At 42.0% G+C, this 15725-nt stretch overlaps 1 protein-coding gene across 1 annotated transcript; it reads right to left on the reverse strand.

Moving 5' to 3' along the window:
* Positions 1-556: 556 nt before the first annotated feature.
* obsl1a (obscurin like cytoskeletal adaptor 1a) lies at positions 557-15144 on the reverse strand. Its single transcript, XM_051427408.1, has 25 exons — positions 14665-15144; positions 12265-13549; positions 11134-11403; positions 10543-10803; positions 10004-10309; positions 9551-9817; positions 9184-9459; positions 8844-8958; positions 8242-8402; positions 7844-8116; positions 7454-7729; positions 7040-7315; positions 6652-6927; positions 6263-6538; positions 5903-6172; positions 5544-5810; positions 5203-5472; positions 4845-5111; positions 3927-4193; positions 3459-3571; positions 3207-3360; positions 2830-2991; positions 2338-2442; positions 1971-2237; positions 557-1822 (listed from the first exon to the last, which is right to left on the reverse strand). Exons 2-25 carry the CDS (start codon positions 13457-13459, stop codon positions 1551-1553), a joined length of 6642 nt encoding a protein of 2213 aa, XP_051283368.1. The 5' UTR covers positions 13460-13549; positions 14665-15144; the 3' UTR covers positions 557-1550.
* Between the last annotated feature and the right edge of the window lie 581 nt (positions 15145-15725).

Here is a 15725-nt window from a genome sequence, read left to right on the forward strand (position 1 = left end):
AATTTTAAATATAATTTTAGGGCTTTTTTAAAACTTTATTTTTAAAAAAGAAAACAGGAAACAGAAAAAGGGCCACGGGCTGGACTCGAACTCGCGGCGCTGCGGTCTGCCAGGTAGACAGTTGCCTAGCTAAACAACCAGCATACGCGGAACAACATTAGCATTCATGTGGACCCTCTGGTCCCCTAGAGGAATGTAAGGGCAGTATTTACTCCTCATTTTAGCTCCAACAACACCTGAGGGCAAATATGTGTCTCTTAAAGCGGGTAAGTTCTGGTTTAAAATGAGCTTCTCGCATGTATTACGGTAATAGGAGTATAAACTGAAGCTAACGAGCTGTAACTTTATGTGCCGTTTGGTGCTGCGCAGTATGAACGATTGTAACCAGTGTTTAAACTATATATTAATTAATTAATCTACTTTTAAACGTTGTATCATTCCTCACACGGAGCAATCCTGCACTGAAAGAGCTGTACTGCTGTCTAAAGATGTAACATATTAACATTTATTGCACTTATTGATGATTACATTAACATGCCATAAACAAACCAGTCCATCAGAGATAAGGAAAAGTTTTAATATCAACAAAATAAGAGTATGAAAGGACTGCATCTAACATTATTATTATTATTCAACAGTCCTGAGCCTCAGTATGTTCTGTTTATAAAGATGTAAGACAGCATATCCTTGCAACTAGACAATATTTCGTTTTTTTACTTAAAAAAATAATAAAGGGATTCATTTATTATCAAAACAGTCGCTGATTAGTGTTTTGAGTGCTGTGATTATGTACCTCACAGTTTATTTAGCTTTGATGTATTACAAAATTGTCAGCCAGTGCATTTTCAGGGAGAAAACATGTATTTGACGCCATGTGATTAACCACAGCTACATACAAGGATGTAAAGTCAATTAGAAATCTTAATCAGGCATATAAATATAATCTATCCTGTAAAATAAAAAATAAAAAATACCTTGATTGAAGTAAAACACCCTTAAAGTTCAAAGGTCCAGTGTGTAGGATTTTTAGTGGCATCTGCTGATTGTAAAGTCCTCATCCCACCCTCCCATTCCAAGTAAGACAAACTGTGCTGGCAGTGAAACTCACAAAATACAATAATATTATATAATAACCTCAAAAGGCCCTATCTAGAGCTATTATTTGATTTGTCCACTCTGGGCTACTGTAGAAACATGGGGATTCAAGATGCCGGACTTCATAGAAGAGGACCCGCTCCCTCTGAAGATGAAAACAGCTCCACAATTCTTATTTTCAAGTGATTATACACTAATGGAAACATACCTATGAATATTATATTCAATCTCTGCCAATATATCCTCCTAAATGTTACACACTGGACCTTTAAAATGCTTAGTCTAATTTCACTGAGTACCCTTAATTTGAAATAAACTCAGAAAAGGGGAAGTGCAGGCCATCCAAACAGGACAAATTGGATGTTGAAAAGTTTTAGGTGTCGTGAGCAATTCCCATTTTTGCAGTCAGTTTCTTCCTTCCTCTCAGAGTCACTTGCTTTTCCTCCCTTTTTCCTCTACTTAACACTGAGCGTGGCACTGCTCTTAGCCTTTCCCATGGTAAACTTCACCACCCCGCTCATGTCCACGCTGGTGTTCTTCAGGGTGAGTTTGTGGACCGTCTCGTGGTTTTCCATCCGTGCAGACGGGCCCGGCTGAAGGGTCTCTCCGTTCAGAGTCCAAACGGGAGGCTTGTTGATGGCGACAGACACCTCACACTGGAAAGATGCCGGCTCGGGCTCAGTTACCTCCACATCCTCGAGCTCTTTGACCATTACAAGAGCTTGGGCTGCAGTGGCAAAGAGGGAAAGAAGAGTTATCATGGTATGTGGGATTTTTGTATCTTATTAGATTGCTAAAAACCCAAGCTGGAGCAGTAAAGTTAATTCATTTGTGGCACCTTCAAGGACATTTGTTCAGCTCTCCACCCAACTGACCTTCCACCATCAGCTTGGCTTTGGACGTGTGCTCCCCAACCTCGATGCTGTAGGTGCCCTCATCCTCCACGGCCACCTGCTGGATCACCAGTTTCAGGGAGCAGCCATCGGCCAGGATCTCCACTCGATCTGAAGGGACCAGCTCCTCTTTGCCCTTGTACCAGGTGGCACTGCAGCGGGGCGAGGAAACGGTGCATTCGAGGATCACGCGGTGTTTCTCCAGGGCCGTTCGATCTCGCAGGGGTTTCACAATGGAAACAGGGAGCTCTGAAGTGAAAGGAAGGATTTTTGAAATTTGGTAGGAACATTTTTAAGCTGATAAAATACCAAAAAAAGAAGCAAGATTAAAATAAAAAATGGACCTTACCTTCCACCTCCAGGTAAGCAGTAGATTCAACATCCCTGGCTACAAAGCGGATTTCCCCAGCATCTTCAGCTCTGACATTACACATCAGTAGAAAGTGTTTGGTCCCTGAAGGAGAACAACAACAGACTTATAGAATCGATCCACACTGAAGTAAATCTAAATTCTGGTGGTGGTTTTCCTTCAATTTTTCACCCATCTGTACAGTGTACATCTTTGCTCTATGCTCCTTTTCTAGCTCTTGCTATTCGCTTTACGACCACCAGATGTCCTCCTACACACTGATATCACTAACTTAGTACTGTCATCTTCAATTAACTGATTTCACCTGTTTATTTAAAAGAGGTTGGGGTGACAATCACCGAGCTTGCACACTGAAATGTTTCCACATGCTATTATTCTGCATTGTGAATGAATAAACAACAAATGTGAAAACTCCACTCGCAATAAAATCACTGAGTTGCTCATCAATAATCAACCCCTTCTTTTTTTTACCTTCAGTGCGGATCTTGATGGTGCTAGTGGGCCGGATCTTGTGGCTGTCTTTGTACCACTCCCCTGTAACGTCCTCCCGGGAAACCTCACACATGAAAACAGCATTCTGGTCCTCCTGAATGTAAAGATCCTCCAGATCCTGCACTATCTCCAACGTATGCTCTGTGAGGTTAGTAAAGAAACAAAATAACAGAAATATAAAAAGATTTCTTTGAAGTTGACACACTAGGGTAGTTAAAATAAACCACTAGAAGGATGTCAACACATTGTTTGTTTCGCTCACACATCATACTATATATCAATAAATGTCAGCATAAATCTACATTTTTTAGCTTTTAACTGTTTAAAATTGTTTTTTTTTATATTCATACACTTACCAAAAACCTCCAGTGAACAGGAAGTGTTGATTTCCCCTGTGTCACATGTGTAGGTGCCGGTGTCAGCCAAGGAGCACTGCATGATCTGACAGAACCGCTTCCGGCCCATGGAGTAGATCCGACAGTTCTGTCCTGGCTTCAGCTCCTTCCCATTCTGATTCAGAGAAGCAAAAAGAGAGAAAGGTATTTCTCATGAGCCTCAAGTCTGTTGCCATCAAATCTCCATGAGAGCATTTATTTGTTTGTTTTTACCTTAAGCCACTTGACTTCAATGATTTGTCTGGAGAATTCACATTCCAGAGTGGCAGGAAATTCCTCCTCCACACGGACATCAGTTAGAGCTCTCAGGATAGTCACCGGTGTCTCTGTTCATTTAACAAATCAAGTCTATGAACCAGCAAATCAACAACCTAATGAATAAAAAATATAACAGTAACAATAATAACCTATTATTATATAATATAACCCTATGATATTATATAATAACCTCATAGGGTTATAATTCTCTGTCCATACTCCCTCACTCTATTTGGTTTCCAGTTGGTCCACAGCAAAATTAATAAAGATTTAATCCCATTATGATTGAACCACCACAATTTCCCTTACCTCTATGATTTAAATAGTTTTACAATGCAAAATCCCAAAACTATTAACACTTAATAATGGTGTCCTTTTTCCATGCCACACTGCACCCACAGAGCTCCACAGGCCAGTATTTACCTTTGATAGTGAGCCTGGCAGTGGTGCGCACCCCTTCACCTGAGAAGACGATAGTGCCTGTGTCCTCCAGGGTGAGGTTGGACAGGGTGAGGCCGTGGATTCGCCCATTGGTGCTCACCCGCCACTGGTTGTTCGGTTTCACCCGGATGCCGTCTTTCTGCCAAATTCCCTCTACATCTGTGTGGGAGAGCTCCACCTCGAAGGAGGCAGTCTCTCGTTCAAAGGTTTCTTGGTCAGTTAGGCCTTTACGGATGGAGATTTTACGGGCTGGAACAGAAGAGATGGAGGAGAGGAAGAGGAGTGTCTTTAAATAAATCCAATATTATACTTATTCTCAGGAATGCTATCAGGATTAAAGATGTCCTAAATCCTAGGAAAAATATAAAAAATCTGCAGCATTGTTTAGCAACATTGTACATTGAATCTCATAATTGCATTTTAAATATAATCACATTTCTTTAAGGTATGGCTAATGCTTTCACTGTTCATTGAAAACAGTGTTTCAAGGACAACGAAAGGTGGTTCAAATATAGACCCAGCTCAGTTTATCGGATGACAAAACCAACACGTACAGGAGCTCCATGGTCCATTGTCACAGTGTCATTCAGTGCACTGTTTTAGCATGGCTGTGTTTCAAAAAGCTTTTCACACATACAGATCTAGGCTCTGCTATTTTTAGTATCTTTTTGCACTGTGAAAACACGTCAAATATGTACTGTTCTTTAGTTTCCCAGAACTGACAGATGAGATGCCAGTCACAAAGTGGTACACTACACTGACTCCTAAATAATCATTTTATGGTCCTCCACAAATTAGAAAGTATTTGAAAATATGAAAGTGTATGAGTTACAGTAAACCCTCAAAATTTCACCATTCATGTCTGGTAACATATCATCCACACCCCATCGGACCACTTACGTTCTACATTGAGCTTGACCTGTGTCCGGTCATGCAGAGTCTCACAGCGATAGGTTCCCCGATCTGACAGCGTCAGGTTTTGGATGGTCAGAATGCGTTTACAGCCGTTCTGTGTTAGCGTGTGTCGGGGACCGGGCTGGATGACCACCCCTTGCCTCATCCACTGGACCTCTCCCGTCTCAATGCTGATCTCTGTCTCCAATGTGGCGTCGCCAAACTCTTCTGCCATGACGGCCTCCATTTTCTTAGTAAACATGACCTGAGCCTCTGAACATAATGTGGAGAGACAGAAATAAAGGTTAATACACCACAACTCTGGTAATACACCATATATTCTCTTTTCATTAAATGGACATACCTTGAACTTTGAGGTTGGCTTTGCTTATTTGTCCCTCGGCCTCTGCTGTAATTTTCGAACAGTCCAACATCTGGCACTTCTTGATAACCAAGGTGTGGCACAGGCCATTCTGGTTTGTCTGGAAACGATCACCCAGGGTGACAGGCTCATTGTCCATGAGCCAGACCAACTGGATATCCTCAGGGGAAACCACGCACTTGAAGGTGGCATCTTCTCCTTCAAGTACAGTGGTGTTGTGGAGCTCTGTAAGGAATTCCACCACTCGAGGCACTGCAGAGACACAAGAAAGTTCATGATCCTGCTGCCTCACGTAAGAAAAGACATAGTCCAGGAATACTCACTCTCTACTCGCAGCGTTGCCACAGTCCGGTCATCTCTGGACTCACAGGCGTACTCCCCAGCATCCTCTCTGGTTAAACGATGGATGGTCAAGCTTCGCTCAACCCCATCCGCTCGAATCGAGAACCTCCTGCCTGCAGACACCTCCACGCCATTCTTCAGCCACTGAACGTCTGCTTTTGGCTTGCACACCTCACAACGAAGGGTCACCATACCGTCAGCATGGGCCACAGTGTCTCGGAGTGGCCTCAAAAACTTGATTCTCATTTCTGTAATGCAAAAAAACATAGTATTGCTTTTCAGTCCAAACTGAAGTGTTCTACAATGTAATCGGATGACAAAATGAAACTGAAATTTTAACCTTTCACCAGCAGGCTGAAGTGGATCTGGTCCGTGTTGACATCGCAAGTGTACTCGCCAGCATCAGAGCGCCTCAAAGGATCGATGGTAAATGTGCGCTCATGGCCCTCTGTAAGTGCTCGGAAACGTTCGCCCTCAACAGGTGTCCAGTCTTTCAGCCAACGCACTAGAGCACTTTCCTTGGACACGTAGCTCGTCAATGTCACACTCTCTGCTTCATAGCCCGTGATGACAATGTCATCTTTCTTGTTCAAAAATGTAACTGGAGGCTCTTTGATAGCAAAGGAAAGAGACAAATATTAGGTGATCTTGCAGTCACATTGATATTCATATTTGTGATGACATGGTTGTGAGTTTTTACCTTGAATCCTGACAACGCTGATCATCTTGTCATTAACAGCATCACACACATATTTCCCAGAATCTGAGGACTGCACATTTGAAATGATAATTTTCCTCAGAGTGCCGTAGCTCTCAATGTAAGTACGTGAGTCATTGGTGAGCAGCCTATCATTGCAGAACCACTGGACAGGAGCATTGGCACGGGACACTTCACAGGCCAGGATCAAATCATCTCCTGCCACCATCTCCTGATTGTCAGGGTCATTTGAGTTACCCACAATTGTCACTGGAGGTTCTAAGGCCAAGGAGAAGAGACAAATGTTTGTATATGTATTATTAACAGTTTATTTTTAAACCAAATCATTTATGATATATATATATGAATCAAATTCACAAAATTAATTCTACCTTCTACTGTAACCTGGAAGCTGATATTGTCATCTCCAACATTTAAAAAGTATTCTCCTGCGTCTTCTAGCTCAGCGTTGAGGATGACCAGGGAACGGAAAGCGCCTTCTTCCTCTTCGCAAAACCTTTCATTGCCTTCAATACGACAGTTGTCCTTGTACCATTTGGCGACGGCATTAGCCCTGGAGAGCTCACACTCCAGCACAATGTCATCAGAAATCAGGGATTTAAGGTTTGTCTTAATCTCTGACTTTCTTAGGATCTTTACCGGAGGCTCTGAAAATGCAGAATTGCATATTGACACTCAGTATGACATTATGGTTAATCTTGAAATTTGCATTTTAGGACAGAAATCATATTCAAAAGCTGACCTGACATTGTGTCTTACCTGAAACTTTGACCTGGAAATCAATTTTATCATCAACAGCATCACAGATGTATTTCCCAGAATCCTCTGGGGTGGGAGAGTGGATGGTCAGACGATGGATGAGCCCGTCCTCTGTGATGGTGACATTACTGCTCTCCTCTATTTCTCTGCCATTTAGCCACCACTTTACTTCAGCGCTTGGACGGGACACCTCGATCTCCAGCATGATAGGTTTTCCAGTAAAACTCTCCAGTTTATCCGGCATGTTTTTGGGACGAGTAAGTGTCACTGCTGGCTCTAAATGAAAAAGAAGTAAGAATGTCATTTAAAAGGGGGAAAATTAGGAACATAATTTCAAAAATGCAGTCAAAGTAAATTAATTGAATATTTGTTTATACCGATGCTAAATTGTTACCCTTATGTCCTCATTCTTACCCGTAATTGTCACCAGGAAGGCCACAGAGTCATCTTCAGTGTCACATATATACTCCCCTGTGTCGTCCACAGTGGTTACTGGTATAACTAGCCGGCGTTGGTCCCCATCCACCTCCAGGATCAAGTTAGGACCCTCCTCTACCTCCAGGCTGTCTTTGTACCACCGGACAGGGGCATCTGCCTGGGAGATTTCACAGCGAAGCTCCAGCCTCTCAGAGGCCAAATGGGTCAGTTCCAACTCTGATTCACTGGGGGAAAGTATTCTTACCGGTGGCTCTGATGAAGGAGGTTAGTTAAATGTAACCTTTTCAATACTTTAGAGATTCCACATATTTGTATTATATGTATTCTATAATCAGAAGTGAGAACTAAGGGCAACTTCAGTCTTACCCTTAACACTAAGCTGGAAAAAGACAGAGTCTCCATCTGTTTCGCAGACATACTCTCCGCCATCCTCTACCGAGCCACTGAGGATAGTCAGCCTCCTGTAAGGACCCTCAGATATCAGCTGGATGTTGTCACTTTCCTCCACCACCTGGCCATCCTTGAACCACCGCATCTTCCCACTGGAACGAGACAACTCACACTGCAGGTGGACCTCCTCTGAGATATAGCTCTCCATCACAATATCATCCTTAGGTTCCACAATCATCACTGGAGGCTCTGTGTAGTTAGAAGAAAGCATAGTGAAGGTGAGAGTGTAAAAATGCCAGCTTAATTGGTTCACTAGCAAATCTATGTCTTTAAACACTAATCAGACCAACAGATGAGTCATAGATTCCCTGTACCTCTGACATTGACAGTGAACTCCATGCTGTTGTTTCCTGCCTGGCAGGTGTAGTTGCCAGCATCTGAGGTTTCTGCAGAGCGGATGATCAGCCTCCTCATGGTTCCCTCTGCCTGCAGAGTGATGTTGTCACTGGGCTGGATCTCACAGCCGTCCTTATACCTGAGACACACCAAATCAGACACAGACCACTGTAAAACACAGGGTCTCAAATAATAATAATGCAAAATAATAAAACCCAAAACTGTCTTTTAAATTGTACATACATAAAAAGCCTTTCCATTAATGGATTTGTTTTAAAAGTATATTTTATGGCACTGTATTTGCAACACAACATAATTGAGATTTCTCTGGCTTTACAGGTTATACATGTTTAGATTTCTTGATAATCTTAACAAAACACAGTTTGATTCAATAGTTAATGGTTCAAATAAACAAAGGATCTTTTTCATCTAATTTGCCATTTCAAGCCTCTGAATGCAGTGATCAACAACAACTCCTCAGAATCATTAAAAAAGAAAAAAAAGAAATAGAAGCACAAGTTGACAATTTTTCCTCTTCATTCAACAGTTTGAAAACAGAATTCACTCCCCGTTGTCTTACCACACGACTTCAGCATCGTCTGTGGAGACATGGCAGATCAGCACCACGGGGTCCAGCTCCATGCTGCTCTTATGGAGCTCTTCCTCTGGGATCGGAATGAACTCCACAGGAGGACCTTAAAAAACAGGAAGGATGGATGAATATCAACGGCTGGTACACAAGGTACTAAATACAATGAACTTGCATCCTTATGATTAAAATATACATTTTAAAATATAGAATATATATTGGTTAAATGATAAAACCAATTATTGTATAAAATTCAGTATTTTTTATTTCAGTTAATATATTAATTGTTCTTATATATACCCTAAAATTAAGTTTCTCAAAAACCTATTACCTGCAACATTCACATTAAATTTGATGACATCTCCTGAAGTTTCACACGTATAAACTCCAGAGTGAGATGCATCAGCTGACTGAATCACAATCCTCCTCATGTTTCCATCTGATTGGATGTTGAGGCCATCAGCCACCTCGAGCTCTTTCCCATCTTTGAACCAGGATACTTTTGCGAATGGGTGGGAAACTTCACAGTAGAGGACAATGGCGTCTCCAATGTCCACTCTCTTATTGCTGTCTAAGTCTGACAGAGGACTGAATTTTACCACAGCAGCTGCGAAGAAATAAACACAAAAAAGTAAACTCTAAAGAAATGCATCTATCAGAGGCTAAATTTGAAAGCAATAACAGAATTTTACACCTACATTTAACCTTGAGCACAGCTGAATCCCGGACTCCGTTGGCTATGAACGTGACCTCTGCTGTGTCCTCTGACGCGCAAGTTTCACGGATAACCAGTGAGTGCTGTTTTTGGGACTGTTGTATTAAATATCTTCCGCCATGCTGCAGCTGAGCGCTATTCAGAAACCAGGTTCCAACCATTGTGGCAGACAGTTCGATGGAGAAGTGAGCGTCTTCTCCTTCCACAACCTCACAGCCTTTGAGATTACTGCAAATCTTTGGCCCAGGAGCTAAGGAGAAGAAGTAGAATTACAAATTAACAAAAACTTCTGTGTTTTTTGCATCATTGCTGTCCATTTTCAAAGCAGTTTTACCTTCGTGTTGGACATTTGTTTCCACTGAGGATTGGTTTGTTTCATTATCATGTGGTATATATGGTAATAATGTACAATTGTACTTCACAGTAAGTTCCTCACCAAGATGGACAGCTTTGGGAAACTCCACATGGCCGCTTCGCCCGTACTTGTTGATGCAACAGACGCGGAATCGGTAGTCGCCTTCGTACTGCACGCTGTCGGCGGCGATCTCAGCTGAAGTGGCGGTCTCTGAGGTGAAACACTTCTGCCACTCTTGGGAGCCCACTTCCTGTCTCTCCACGACAAATATGGATCGGGTGGAGGTTTGGCTGTTGGGGGCAGGAACCCAGGTGAGCAAGGCACTGTTGGGTCGATCCACATCCATTTTGACTCCCACAGGACAGATAGGGGGGCAGTGTCTTGTGGCTAAAAAGGGAAAGGACAAAGAATATAATTGGTATGAATGATTCAAAAACTGTTTTTGAACCACCAATCTTGTTATTTGGCACTAAAATGTAAAATGCAATATGACTTTTTTAGCCAGATAACACAGCTGTCTAAAACACATTTTTTTATCTCAGAGACAAGCTTAAAATGTTTTGCAAACCAATTCTTGAATCTGTGAGACAAAAATGTACGTCAGTGTTCTCTCAACGTACCTTTGACCTTGAGACGTGATGAGGTCTTGGATCTTCCTGCGACAAAGGTCACTACCCCTGAGTCTTGATAGGCCACGTTGACAAAGACCAGAATGTGAGTTTTTCCAAAAGACTTCAGGATCGTCTGGTGAGTCTCGTGTATCTTAAAACCGTCTTTAAACCAGTGGATCTCCATGTCGTCGTTCTCCACCTCCACGCAGAACACGGCGTTCTCACCCTCCAGGACCTCCAGCTTCCGAGGAAGTTTGCGAATAATAGTTCCTGAAAGTAGAAAAACATATTTCATTAACCCAACTCTTCATTTGTGTTGTACAGCAAGTGTTTTAATTATTACATTTTGATAGACTTCATTACCCAGAGATCATCTAACGTGACATAGTTAAACTGATTAAACTAAAGTTGCCATGGTGAAAGTAATGTGTTTCTCTGGATGGCGCACTTCTTCTTTTATAGGAGAATGTTTAATACCCTAAAGGAGAATGTGATTTAATAAATCTGAGCCTTTTTGGAGCTTTAAAATGTAGCAACTAATCTGCACGTTCAGTGTGTCTGAATCTAAAATACACCATACCGACATGCAGTACAACTTACCTTTAACTGATAACTCTGCAATGCTCTTTCCTCCGTCTGGCATCTCACACAGATACACTCCATCGTCATCCGTCCCAACATCATGGATTGTCAGTCTTCGTTTGGTTCCTTTCTGCTCCATCCCATATTTACTGCTGGGCATCAGCCGCTGGTCCTCCAGGTACCAGGCAGATGGGACCGACTCATCCGGTACCTCGCACTCCAGCACAGCAACATCCCTCTCCCTCACCTCTATGTCTTTTAATGGACGCCTGAACCGCACAGCTGGGCCTGAAGAACGAGGTAAGTGGATATTTAGTTGTTTAAGTGGATGAGATGTAGATTTGTAATAATAATGAGTATACATACAATTGTCTGTCATGGCTTAAATTGACAAAAATAAAAGAGATTTATGGGGATTATTAAATCAAAGAAGCTGTTTTGCTGTGTAATAGTAGTAGCTTTAGATTTGTAACTAAAACAAGGACTAATGACTTAATAACATTTGTTTTTTATTTGTCAGATTTATTTTATTCCAAATCACTGCAAAAAAAATTTGGTTTTCACATTTTTGTATTTTAGTACAAACTCTTAAAGTTTCTCGTGTCACCGCTGAATACTTTTTAAGCAGCGCTCAGTTGCTGTAGTGCCACTCCATGTTATCTGTAAATTAAGGACAGGCATGTTGACCCCAAGACTAAACTGACACTAGAGGCAGCTGGTACAGTGCAGGACTGCACATATGAAAGGGTATGTGACCCAGAGAATTATCTGCCCAATATGAAGGGATTAGGACAAAATAATAAACCACTTTAAAAGGTGATGCCATGCATTTCAACAATGCACACAAAGCAATTAGCCCGCACAAGTGTGGCTTATGACCTAATGTTTTATCCATGTAGTTGGATGCATCCGCGACAATGATTTATTCATTTGGAGCATTAGTTATTTGATCTGGCCACTGTTGTTTGGAAAGACTATTTGTTTGTATTTTTGAGCTGTTCATTTATTTAAGATGATTCATAATAATTTGTATTGTTAATTATATTTACGTTGGGTATCAGTCCATTGGCATTTTGGAAATCTGTGTGTTTAGCTGTGTTAAATTGCAGGAAAAGCGGATTTCTTTAAAAACAGAGAGGTATCTCCTACCTTTGACGGACAAGTGAACGGCACTGAGGGTGTTTCCAAGAGTGTTTGATGCTGCACACACATACAGTCCTGTGTCCTGCACTTTACAGTACAGAACCTTCAGCGTGTAGTATCCCTCTCTGTCCTCAAATATCAGATGACGCCTCCCGGGCTCTAGGGGAACCCCATCTTTCTTCCAAATGATCTCCGGTTTGGGCTTCCCTGTTACAAAGCAGCGAAACTTGGCGTGTTTCCCCTCTGCCACTGCAAACTTCTTGGCTTTAGAAACATTGACAGGTAACTCCTCTGTAACTCTTGACAAACTGAGCCTCCCGCCCCTGTGCTTCGGCGACCACTGGCTGTTAGTGTGACCATTTGAGGACATTTTACTCTCCTCTCGCTCTGGTACGGGCTCCACAAGAAGGACACCACCTGCCAAGGCCTCACCGTGGCAGTTGATGGCCCTGCAGGTGTAGACACCTTTGTCTGGCATGCGTGTCCTGTAGATCTTGAGCTGGAACCAGCCGCCATCTTGGTTGCTCACACTGAAGTGTGCACTCTCAAAGATGTCATTCAGCTTCTTCCCATCTTTTTCCCATGTCACCTCGGGCAGCGGAGTGCCCCAGATTTTGCAGGAGAATGCGGCATCTTCTCCTCGATCCACGCGCAGAGAGAGCGGCTTGATGAGGAAACGTGGTTTCTCATCAGATGTTAAATCAAGCTCTTCTCGTTTTTCACTATTCTTGCTATTCCATTTGTGCTCCCCATTCAGCCCCTCTCCATTTTCTTTCCTGTGTTCACCATTTTGCATCGTGCAATAGCCATTCACGTATCCTTCGATTTCTCCATGTTCTTTAACTGTTTGCTTCACACCATTGACCCCTAATTGCCTTTGCCCCTCTTCCTGTGGCTGGGCCTCTCCTTCCACCTTGAGGGATGCTGCTGCATAGGTTTCACCTATGCTATTTTTGGCCTTGCAAATATACTGGCCAGCATCCTGCAGGGTCACTCCACTAATGGTCAGCAGGTAAGCTTTTCCCTCCTCGGAGAGCTGGTAGTGTCCATCAGACAAGATCTGGACGTTTTTACGCTCCCATATCACATCAGGACGAGGGTCCCCATCGATTTGGCACCTCAGTGTGGCATCTGTACCACACTGTGCCATCACAGGGCGTGGGTAGCCCAAAACACGAGGAGCACCTCCAAAGATATCCATGATGATGTCACCCTCTCTTCGATTGGAATTAAGAAATTTCTTATGTTGCGGGATGGCCTTGATTAGAGCCTCTTATATTTGGTGTTGGAGCTGTAAGATAAAGAAAATGTATATTTCAGCAGCCAATCAACTTTAGTCAAAACAAAGACTCAATCATTTGCAGAACTTGCTCAGACTCTTGACTAGACGCAAAGACAAAGTCACAATCTAAAGGCTACATTCCTACATAATAATATTTTTGCTTTGACTGTTATGACACGTTGTCCTCTGTACATATCTGTTTACACCTGACTCAAGCCAGGTGATTGCATGTCAAGTGTGAGATATTTTTGAGAGAAAATCTGGAAGGATCTTTAAAAAGAGACTATTTTATGATCAGTAAACGATGATTTAGATGATTCAGTGCAGAGAGGAGTGAAAATGTTTCAAATATTCAAAATATCTGCTGTAGTTAGCAAGGCTTAACTGGGGTTTAGTAACGTGTTTATCACATGCTTGGTGGTTTAGTAAAGTAGGTTTTGAGCAAACATAAACCACTCTCGGTTGTCTCACAGCTGGTGCTGTAACTCATTGAAGAGTGTATTTATAAAGTAGTCCAGAAAAAGACGCCAGAGCCCATGTGTCACATAGCACACAAACTGTGCAGTCTCTAACTTAGACAAAACTGACCCATTTGTGTATGTATGTATGGAGCATGTGTGTCAGCTGCATCAGTCCTGATAGAATATCTTGTCTCTGGATTGTTGCTTAGTTTACATGTTGCTATTATTATTATTATTCATTATGTATTTAAAGCCAGATTCCTCTTCTTTGATAATTACACTCTAACAGATTATGATTTGAACTTTATAGCAGCCAATGGAAAACATTAGCTCTTGTCATCTTGCCACCATCTTTCTTTTGCCATTAAGAATGGCAACGGTCCCTGGTGTATGACGCACCACACTCTCCCGTCTGATGCACATGCTCTAAACAGCCTGGATCATATAGTGATGTGCTCATGTCTTAGCTCTTCAGCCAGCATGTCAGTTATTTCTTAAGTCTTATGACTCAGCTACTCATTGAGCATTTTGTTGGCACATGGATAGAAATTATGCTACTTAAGCAGGCCTGAATGTCAAGAATCACTAGACTAGAAAATGAACATTGTGAAGATTTACCTAATCCTTTTCTTATTTTAAAGAACAGTCAAAGAATAAACTTACCGCTTCTATGAGTCGCTCTCTTTAAAGCATTCTGTCTCTGTTTCGTTGTGTACTTAAAAATGGTTCGTTCAAGCTGGCATTAGTTGATTCATATAACCTTTGAATTATTCTTGGACTCGTAGAAGTGGCAGATTTAATTTCTGTTGCTCTGTAGACCAGTCATGAATCTCTTTCAGACTCTTCGGCTCTTCTTCTTTGTCTCTCTGGTTTCGTTTGTTGCTTATGGATTCTGGCTTACATTGGACACACCTCCTGGTCACTGAGAGTCAAAGCAAGTGAGAAAAATCTTCCATTCACACTTGGTGGCCTATAGTCGTAGATCATCTCTTCGTTGGGTCCCCTCAGTTTGGCTTTAGAGTGCAGGTGGCAGACAGGAAAATAACCACAGTCTTTCAGTCGAGTGCTTGGTTAATGCGTCAGCTGTGATACTGTCATTGTCCAACGGCTAAAGAGTGAGAGAGACACAGAGGGAGAGAGAGAGAGAGAGTTGGAATGGGGGCTGGGGGGCATTAAATGCTTTCCCAGCTGCTGCCACTGCAAGCCACCCCCTAAAAATAACAGCAGCTTCAATGACAGTGGGCCAGATAAAGTTAGGCTCTCCATTCACAGACCATGGCTCACTAAAGATAGAGGGGGGGCCGAGTTCTGCGATGGATCACTCAGCTTTAAGGATATCCTGAGTTAAACTTCAGAAGAGAAAGGACACCCCATCTGCTGGAGCTCCTTGAATCATGAGTCATGCTGACCTATGAATAGAGTTAAATTAGTAACATCACTAATAGAAAAAAGATTTTTGTGGTTAAAATGGTTCCAAAAAGTTTTAAGATGGTGTTACAAAAATGCACAGAACATAGTTATTTGAACACAAAAGGGACACCCCAACTGCTGTTTGAAAATGTACAATTGAACTTCCAATAAGAGAAAAAAATAAAACTTTTCCAGATTGTACAAATAATGTGACATTTTCAAACTCATAATGAAAAAAGTGGTTACTATATTTAATCCCCAAATAAATTGCTTCTTAGTCTTGTCATACATCCCAAATATTTAGGACGGTATAT

Source organism: Dicentrarchus labrax, unplaced genomic scaffold, assembly GCF_905237075.1.
Source record: "Dicentrarchus labrax unplaced genomic scaffold, dlabrax2021, whole genome shotgun sequence".
Taxonomy (NCBI): Eukaryota; Metazoa; Chordata; class Actinopteri; family Moronidae; genus Dicentrarchus; species Dicentrarchus labrax.

Coding starts and splice junctions, on each gene's coding strand:
- obsl1a (XM_051427408.1), bottom strand. CDS start 13,459: ATGGATATCTTTGGAGGTGCTCCTCGTGTTTTGGGCTACCCACGCCCT. Junction 11,404..12,264: donor CGTTCACTTGTCCGTCAAAG/GTAGGAGATACC, acceptor CTCGTTCTTCAG/GCCCAGCTGTGCGGTTCAGG. Junction 9,460..9,550: donor AGCTGTGCTCAAGGTTAAAT/GTAGGTGTAAAA, acceptor ATTTCTTCGCAG/CTGCTGTGGTAAAATTCAGT.